The following is a 9,202-nucleotide window of genomic DNA, read 5'->3' as shown; positions in this document are numbered from 1 at the left end:
AGCCCTGGGTAAAGTAATGTGAAATTCTATCTTGTTTACTGCTCAGAACAGGTACTGGGGTTTTGACTTTATGAAAATTTTGTGGATTACTCCATCATTCACCTCTAGTCCTGTGCAGTGAGTGAATCTACCTGTGTTTCATGCCTTAGAACTACTTGTTCCAGTGTTGTTGTTTGTTTAAAATTGATTTGGGCAGAGATTAACAACAGCTTAATAAGATGATAAAAGAGGACTTTCTTCCTTGGAGGCCTTCAGGAGAGCCTTAAAGACCCATCTCTTCAGCCTGACTTTTAATTAAATCTAGTTTTCCTCTTAATTTTAATTAGATTGAATCTGGTGTAAATGGTCCTTGAATTTGTTTGATTCTGTGTTTTTTATCTTCATGTAAATCGCCCTGAGAGCGGTATATAAATTGAATGAATTAATGAATAATGCCAGGATCTCATGTTCAAAATAGTGTTCTTATGTGTCTCCAATATATCCCACGGTTGTTAAAACACAATTGCTGTTTATAAAATATTTATTACAGCTGTGTTGTTCTGGATGGGTTCTGGTTTGGAAAGTTTATAGGGGTACAATATTGGAAAGGTGGGTCAAAAACGTTTTAATTTGTCTTTAAGGCATGCCACTGTTTATTGCCTCAGCTGTATTTATAAAGGGCCTGTTCCATTCTGGCTTTTAAAGGAACATATGAACTAATGAAACTGTCTTATACTGAGTCAGACCATCTCAGTTGTCCAAGGTCTTTGCTAACCCTACCACGGGCCTCTGACTCGTTCTGAGCATCAGCTCTACTATAGGCCATCAGAATAGTGATCAGGACATCTGGAGTAAGGGCTCATACCATTTGAACAGGCGAGGGCGGATCCAGGATTCTAGCAGCTGCCTACCAGGAACGCCACGCGGTCACAAGAGCGTCTAATTCCATGGGAGGTACTCTCCGTACGTTTTAACACAGGCAACCGCTAAGGTTTTCGCATTCGCATTTCCTTCTCCATCTCCCGTAGCTATTTTGGGCTACCGGCCCTTTAAATTTCCTTTTTTGCAGCAGCCTCTGGTGGGCTGGACGTTCTGTGCGATAGTTGCTGCGTGCCGCCGCCGCCGCCGCTCTCTTAAAGGCGAAACTGAGCTCCTGCGACCGCTTGACGAAGACGGATCCTTCCTCGGAGGACCAGCTTGGCTCAAAGGTGGGGGAAGGGGCGGGGGGTGGAATGATGAAGAGGAAGACAGTGAGTGCTGCGGTGGGTGAAGAATGAAGGACTGTAGTAAAGGGAGCGGGCTAATAATCCCTTCCCTGAAACAGTCTGCCTTTGTGTTGCATCACTCTTTTGGACGGATGCCGTATTATGGTCGCTGCCTGCAGGTTAAGTTTGGGATCCATTCGCATATACTGGCGGAAAGAACTAAATGGCACGCTTGTTTTTGGATGGCTTTTGTTGGAATATTCGGAAAAGGGGGCGCGATCTCTTGACTGGGGGGGGGGTGTGCAGCCACCCCCGCCCCATGTGACGTGTTGTGTACTGAGTCTTTTTGTCTCGTATAGAGTTTTTGTACAAAGGCTTGACTTTTGCCCAAACTGGGGATAAGGCCCGTAGACGGCTCTGTGTAGCTTATCATGATGGGACTTCTTAGAAGATGCTTCTGTGTGGTGGTTGATTAAAACCCAAAGATCCTGTAGCTGTTCTAGTTGGCCTTTATACCGCAACTGTTGGCTTTGGTAGGTGCATGAAGAACACCCATATATGGCCACTTTTGAGCAGGCCTGAGACTCATTGCAGGGGACAGTGTTTGTCCCATCAAGAAGTTGTGGCCAAAGATAGAAGGCGAGTGGCCAACTTCTTCCAGTGGGCCTGTGCCTTTAACAGCAGCTTGCCATGGAACCATTTGAGCTGGGGAAACTCTTCAGTATGGTGAAAGAGTGATGGGAATACTTTTGCTGGCCTGCTTAATTCCACCTGCTTGTTTGCAGCTATTTCTTAAAGATACGGGCTCCAAGCCAGTAAACAAAAACAAACAAAAAGCTGGCAATTCATCATAGGAAACTTTAATAATTGCTCTCCTCTTCTATATTAACAGAGTATTTCCAAGATAAGAAAACCAGTCCTGAGTAAGAGCAAGTGCCACCAACCTCTCACTGCTTTGCTAATATTGAAGTGTTCTTCATACAACTGAATGAAGAAAGAATTGCACAGTTCACCGACGTGCAAAGATCGACATGTTTGGTTGGCATTTGGGGAGGCATCTTGATATGTTGGAGATGTTTTTCTGTCTATTCGGTGATATATGTAACGTAAGGGTTAAAATGCAGCCACAGCACTTAAATCCACAAATATATGTAGCTAAACTGGTCTCAGAAATTACTAGCAGATAGCTGGTTGATGATTACATGAAGTACAGCTCAGGAAATGGTTGACAAGTGCTGAAAAATTAATGGAAGCTGCATAAGATGAAATGGGAGTTTCATTGACGTCGGTCCCATTGAAACTCAGTGGGACTTACTTTTGTGTGTTAAACAGAGAGAGGACCAGGTTGTGAGTCCATGTAATAAAAACAGATCTACTCAAAGATGGGAAATGTGCCACAGTGCAAGTGATGCAAGAAGTTTAAGCAGCCCAATAGTGTTCCAAAGGCTTGAAGTAAGCTTTCAAGTCCCACAAAGCTTAGTTAGTCTTTTGTAGCACAATCGGAGAAAAAGAACAGACTCTCTTTATGCTTGTGATTTATATACCCTTAATAGGGAAGTGAATATTTGCGAGCCAGAGTTGGTTCGATAAAGGTATTGCCTCCTTTGTATTTGTGTTGATGGCCTGTGTGACCTTTGCAGCTGCTGCAGTGCAAGCCTATGTATGTTTGTTCAGAAGTTACTTCCACTGGATTCAGTGGGACTTACACTAAAGAAAATGTACATAGGATTGCGGACTAAGGGGCAATGACAAACATAGACTGACAAACATAGCAATTAAGTGGGTGTAAAGGGGCCACCCTAGACACCTTGGCACTCTGGGTGAAAAATTAAAATGCCACCCTCATAAATTGCATTTTAAGTAGCCACTCACAACTACAATGGAATTTCTGTGCTCCTGTCAACTGTTGCTTAAAAACTTGGTAAGTCCTAGGCACAGTGCGGTCTTAAGCAGGTGCCTTTGTGTGCCTGATAGTAATGCCAGCCATGAGCCTTTAATGTGACTAAGAGGACACAAATGTTCCAGCCCTGCATGTGATGATTTGCTTTATTTGGTGCAAACCCTCTCTTATTCTCTCTGTTTCATGTAGGTTTGAAAAAGATGCTGCTGTTCAGACCCAGCACAAATGGCCTCTGCACCCTTCAGAGAACATACTGGTATGGGAAACATGGCTGTCTGCATCAACTGTGTGTTTAAGTGAAGGGAATTCTTAATTTTCAACCTGCTTTCCAAGCCCCCAGGATTTTCAACCCCGCTTCCCAAAATCTTGCTGGCAAAGCCACACCCAAATTTGCTGCTTTGACAAGTGGGTAGGGGCCAAAAATGGTAAAAAGAAATAAAAATATCTCTGATCACTTTAAAAAATTGAAACAGCTGGTTGGGGTAGCAAGCTTTTGAGTCACACTGGACTTCTCACAAGAATAAGAAGGGGTAAGCTAAGCTGTTGGTGAAGTAAGAAGACCTGTATCTTGTTAGGGAAATATGGTATCACTAGCCGACCCCCACACAGAGCATCTGTGTGCTCTTTGGGGCTCGCTACCACTCCCCCCTCCCCCCCACCTGCCCCAGTCTTTGGCCGGGCCCGGCCGCCGCAGCTGCCCCACTGGCCAATTCTCCTGGGTGCGCTCCAACAATCGGGCGCCTCCGTCGCCCAGCCAATCAGCTGAGCGCTGGGACGCACATTCCAAGGTACACCCAGGAGAATTAATATAATAGATCGTTGGGCTTCACTACTACTACATTTAAGTTGTTTCCATTTTAGATAGTGAAACCATTTCTCTAGCATAGTAGGGCAGGTCTGATTACTTTGTTGGTTCCAAAGAAAGGCAGCTAAATGCAAAACATTTTTATTCCACCAGCTGTGCTGGAAGTGTTATGGAACTCTGCTTAACTCAAATTCTCAGGCTACGAATTAAGCAGAATAATTAACAGGAACAGGAAACTTATAAATGAAAGCGCTGCACTGAATGAGTTCATCTCCACCTGTAGCCTTCTTGCTGTTTCTACCCTCTAGCTCTCTCCTTTTCATTTCCACACCCAGCCCAATTCTACCAAAGCACCTGAATTCCAGCTGGTGGTATTGTTCCTCTGCCCTAGTAAAAGGAAAGCTAAGAGAAACCTCAACTGAACTTTCCTAAAGAGGCTTTTCAGAGTGTTTGTTTTGGCTCCTTGCCCAGGAGCACAAAGCCTCTAATCTTATCTCCAAGTGCATCACTTCCCTTTTTTCAGGGTGGCTTCTGCCTCTAGGATTCCAGGCTAAGGGTACAGTGTAGATAGGGAGATCCTTTTTATAGAACTCTGCCTGGAGCGGAGGCAAGAGTTAATTATTTGTAAGCAGCTGAGCAGAAGTTGGACATATGTGCTGCTGGTGTCTAGAATTGTGTGCCGCTAATCCAGACTCTGCAGTCTGCCAGCAAAAAAGTTTGCGATCAAAAAGTAAATGTGGGTAGTTCTATATCTCATAACCTTCCTGTTTTGTATGATTTAGTTGGACTGCCTGTGTTTCAGACTTTGGAGTTTTGGGAGTAAAGTAGAGGAAGATGGGAAATTAATGCACGTTGCTGTTCTTGTAAGGATGCTGAGGACATTAGAGGACCAGATGTCCTTTGATGTTTTGCCACACAAGAATCGCTGTCCAGCTATGAGTCATTAGTAGAGCCACGTTTGCATTGTGAAGCATTCAGCCTGCTTTCTTTACAGGTTGAGAGCCATGACCCGGAAGACCCACCCTCCAGCCTGCTTAGCCTGGTCCTCCTTCCATTCCCGTGGCACTTGGAAGAGCACTAGCAGCAGAAGACACAGGCTCATGGTAGCAGCAGGTGCTGGGCTTGGCATAGGCACCATCTTGGCTTATGGAGATCACTGTCGGCGGGTGAGTGGGACATCCAGTGCCAGGAGGTCAGAGAGACAGGAAATGGGGTGAGTGACTAATGGAAGGGTTGAAAATAGAGATTTGGAGTGACTGGAGGAAGAAGGCAGGAGAAGAGTGGCTGGTAGTGTGGCTGCCCTTCCCAAGCTTTCAGAATGGGTAAGGTAGAATTCTGCATGGGGGAGGGGAATTTAGCTTTATAGACTGCTTATGCAATTAATCAACCCATTAAGACAGAATGGGACTGAAAGCCCAAGGTGTCCGACTGTTGCTGCTTTCTGGATCGCTTTTTTCTCGTTCCTTGCAGGCAGCCGAGGAAGAGCCCCCTGCAGCCACACCTGGCCCCCCTTTCCCTGTCTTCACGCGGCAGGAAGTGTCGCGCCACCACAGTGAGGCCAATCGAGTGTGGGTGACCTACGGCAGCGACGTGTTTGATGTCACTGATTTCTTGGAGTTGCATCCTGGGGGCAAAAGCAAGATTCTTCTGGCCGCAGGGGGTGCTTTAGAACCCTTCTGGGCCCTCTATGCCATGCACAACCAGGAACACGTGCTGGAGATCCTTCACGGGTACAAAGTGGGGGAGCTGAGCCCGGATGAGCCTCCCCAGCCAAGCCCAGGAGATCCTTATGCTGAGGATCCTCCGCGACACCCTGCCCTGAAGGTCAATACCTTGAAGCCCTTCAATGCAGAGCCCCCTTCCGAGCTGATTGCCGAAAACTACCTGACTCCCAACCAGCTCTTTTTCAAGCGCAACCATCTTCCAGTCCCGATTGTGGACCCCACTGCCTACCGGCTACGTGTCCAGAGTCGCAATGGGCGGACCCTCTCTTTATCCTTGCAGGACTTGAAGAGGGATTTTCCGAAGCATGAAGTGGTCGCCACACTGCAGTGTGCTGGCAACCGCCGTGCAGAGATGAATGCCCTCCAGAACACCAACAGGCTAGGCTGGGGCATTGGGGCCATCAGCACTGCATGCTGGGGTGGCGCCCGGCTTCGGGATGTTCTGGTGCGAGCTGGGTACAGACCAAGTGACGAAGGTCATGTCTGCTTTGAGGGGCTGGACAAGGATCCAAGTGGCACAGTTTATGGTGCCTCCATCCCTTTTAAGAAAGCCATGAGTCCTGAGGGGGATGTTCTCTTGGCTTATGAAATGAATGGTGAGGAACTGCCACAGGACCATGGCTTCCCCCTCAGAGTTATTGTGCCAGGGGTGGTAGGTGCCCGTAATGTCAAATGGCTGGCCAAGATCACGGTGGGTCCAGAGGAAAGCCAAAGCCACTGGCAGCAGAAGGATTATAAAGGGTTCTCTTCCTCTGTGACGTGGGAGACAGTGGACTTTTCCAAGGCCCCTGCCATCCAAGAGATGCCAATCCAGTCGGCCATCACGGAGCCCGGCCCTGACACTTCTGTTACGGCTGGGGAGCTCACGGTGAAAGGCTATGCCTGGAGTGGAGGTGGGCAACATGTCATCCGGGTGGATGTTTCGCTGGATGGTGGGAAGACCTGGCATGTGGCCAAGCTAACTGGGGAGGAGCAGTTGCCTGGGCGCGCCTGGGGGTGGAAGCTGTGGCAGCTGACGACTTCTGTGCCTGCTGGCACCAAAGAACTGAACATTGTCTGCAAGGCTGTGGACGTGAGCTACAATGAGCAGCCTGACACAGTGAGACCCATCTGGAACATCTTGGGAGTGCTCAACAATGCTTGGCATCGGGTGCATGTCCATGTGAGTGAGGAGTAAGAGGCTGGAACATGTGCCTTGTCACCCAAAAGAGACAAAGTGGTCATGGATGTCCTTGGCTGCTCTACACCTTTTCTTCTCTGCACATGTCTGTTCCAGGTCCCCTTGGAAAGGCCAAGAAGAAAAGCTGAGATTTCAGTGGGGTTTCATGACCGCCGTGTGTCCTTTCTCACTCTTACTCTCAGCACTTGACTGTAGCAATTCACTAACTTTGATCTCCTTCCACAGGGTATGATGGGCCCAGAGGAAAAGATATGAAATAGCTAGCTAGCCATCTCCATAAGGGAAACCCAACTTTCTCAGGAATTTAGGCCTGGTGCCTTTTAACTGCTTTAGAAGAGAGACCAATTAAATGATTGGCTTCTAAAATCTTTGCAGTAGACAACTGTGCTTACACTGCTATTGGCTGAACCCTCCCCCCCCTTTTTTTTTGGAGTACTGAATTACTTCAGTCTTGCCAAATGCTTATGTGCCTTTTAAGGGCTCAAAGTACAATTTTTTTGGTGAGTGTTCCAGTAGTAGCCCAAACTCTCCATTGTTACAGACATTGGAACTTGCACTAAGACCAAGTATCGCCACCATTTTTTACAGTCTTTCCTCTAAGCTATACCTTTTGTGGTAGGCAGCTCCCCTTTCTTGTTTTGAAATATGAAAATGTCTTGCAACCTGTGCTCAATTTCCTTCATGGTCTCCTGCATTACTCCTCCTTGGTTCAGTGTGTGTGTGCATGCACACAATTGGAGGCAACCAAAGTTTAGTTGAATATTTTGGCTTATGCCTTCATTTCAAAACCCATCTCTTGCTGATGAAGATGTAAGCCAAAATGTTCATCAGCAAGAGATGGGTTTTGAAATGAAGGCATAAGCCAAAATATTCAACTAAATGTTGGTTGCATCTGATTTTACACACACACACGCTTGTACAAGAGCTGCTCTTCATCTCTGCTAGGAAGCCATGCTTGGAGTGAACAGATGAAAAAAGGACAGCGTTCCTATACCTTCCGCATGTTAGGGATAAGAAGGGATTTCAGTGAATGTTACAGATACAGAAGCCCTTTACATCTGGCTCTCCTCATCCTGCTTTGTTTCTGTACAGCAGGATATTGGCATTGATGTTTGAGAAACACTTCTGAATAAAGCTTATTGGTTGGAGAAAGTCTCCTGGAAGGACTGAAAACACTACTGAGAGAGAATGGCTACTGAGCTTGTACATTTGCATGAACATGGGCATAGTGGAAGACTGACTATTTGAGCTTGGGATTTGGAAAGGGTTTTGTTTTGCTTGGGTTTCCTCACCTAGCCATGTTGCTCAGGCTTCTGCTATGGTCATATCTGGAACTTACATAACTTTCCTTCCAGGCCATGCTGGAATTGGTTTTCATTAGCTGCCGTTCCCTGTGTTACCTTGAACACTTTGTGCCACTGCAACTTCCTCCTGATCCAAGCCATGGCATTAAGGTGTCCCTTCTCAGCCAATAATGGGGTGGTCCCTCCCACCATACGCTGTATGTCAAATCAGGCTACTGTAGCTGCACTTCTTCCTCTTTGCAGCCTGCATCTGTTCATGGCAGCTCAGCTCCCCTTGAAGACTGCTTTGCTGCTCTGAGCAGACATGAGAAGCAGGTGGCTGGAGCGATTGCACAGGGTTGACTAGGAGCCTGCTGCAATCTTCTGGACTGTTGACACCACAACATTTTGTGCAATTACTACACTTGAGGATGAAGGCTGTGGGGAAGTAATCATCACTACAGAGTGGTTGAGTGTGTCTCCACCCCACATCAAACTAGGTGGAGTTAAATTTGCATAGGTTGGTGAATGATCAGAATCTGAAATGCTGCCCACACTTCTTCCTGAAGCAGTTTCCTTACCGATTCAGATTAAGTCCAAGACCAGAAAACAAATAACAGAAACAAAGAGGGAAACAACAAAGTTACAGGAAAACCAATAGCTACTCACATTACATCCATTTATGATTTTACAGATACACTAAATCAGTACTTAAAAACCAACATTTGTCCAGGGAATCAAGTTGCAGATTTAACTATTTGACTCCTAATGGAGCAGGCCCTGCAATAGAATTTTGCAACATTAAAAGTAATATCCATGATGGAATTGCAGTTTCCTTACAATACTGGCTAAACTTTGAGAATCCTGTTGAGAATGGGGTGGGGAGGAAAGAAGGGCAAACTTTCATATAATACTTTATATCACTACTTCAGCTTTCCTTTGTTTGATGTTTCCCTCTGCTGGCCACAGTCGGAAATAGTCATCCTCCCACTTTTTCTTTCTATGCCTGCTCCAAAGCTTCACAATGGCTTGTTTTTATATTGTAGAGAAATGCTGGGGTTAGATGGGATCACTCTTCTTTTCTCTCCACCCTGCCATACATCACCATCAATGCCATAGGCATAAT

General features: G+C 46.3%; 1 protein-coding gene across 5 annotated transcripts; it reads left to right on the top strand.

The window, feature by feature from the left end:
* The first annotated feature begins 597 nt into the window (after positions 1–597).
* On the top strand, positions 598–7,945 carry SUOX (sulfite oxidase). 5 transcript variants are annotated; one of them, XM_053291262.1, is made up of 5 exons: positions 1,198–1,363; positions 2,077–2,107; positions 3,274–3,340; positions 4,884–5,055; positions 5,360–7,945. In XM_053291262.1, the coding sequence occupies exons 1-5, from the start codon at positions 1,253–1,255 to the stop codon at positions 6,788–6,790; spliced, it is 1,812 nt and encodes a 603-aa protein (XP_053147237.1). In that variant the 5' UTR covers positions 1,198–1,252; the 3' UTR covers positions 6,791–7,945. The 5 variants fall into 5 exon arrangements, with proteins under 5 accessions (XP_053147239.1, XP_053147237.1, XP_053147240.1 ...); XM_053291264.1 differs by lacking the exons at positions 1,198–1,363; positions 2,077–2,107 and adding an exon at positions 598–1,187; XM_053291265.1 differs by lacking the exon at positions 2,077–2,107.
* The last annotated feature ends 1,257 nt before the right edge of the window (positions 7,946–9,202 follow it).

The sequence above is a fragment of the Hemicordylus capensis genome, chromosome 2, assembly GCF_027244095.1.
Source record: "Hemicordylus capensis ecotype Gifberg chromosome 2, rHemCap1.1.pri, whole genome shotgun sequence".
Classification (NCBI taxonomy): domain Eukaryota; kingdom Metazoa; phylum Chordata; class Lepidosauria; order Squamata; family Cordylidae; genus Hemicordylus; species Hemicordylus capensis.
Note: the sequence above shows the minus strand (reverse complement) of the source record. Positions and strands in the feature narration are given on the sequence as shown.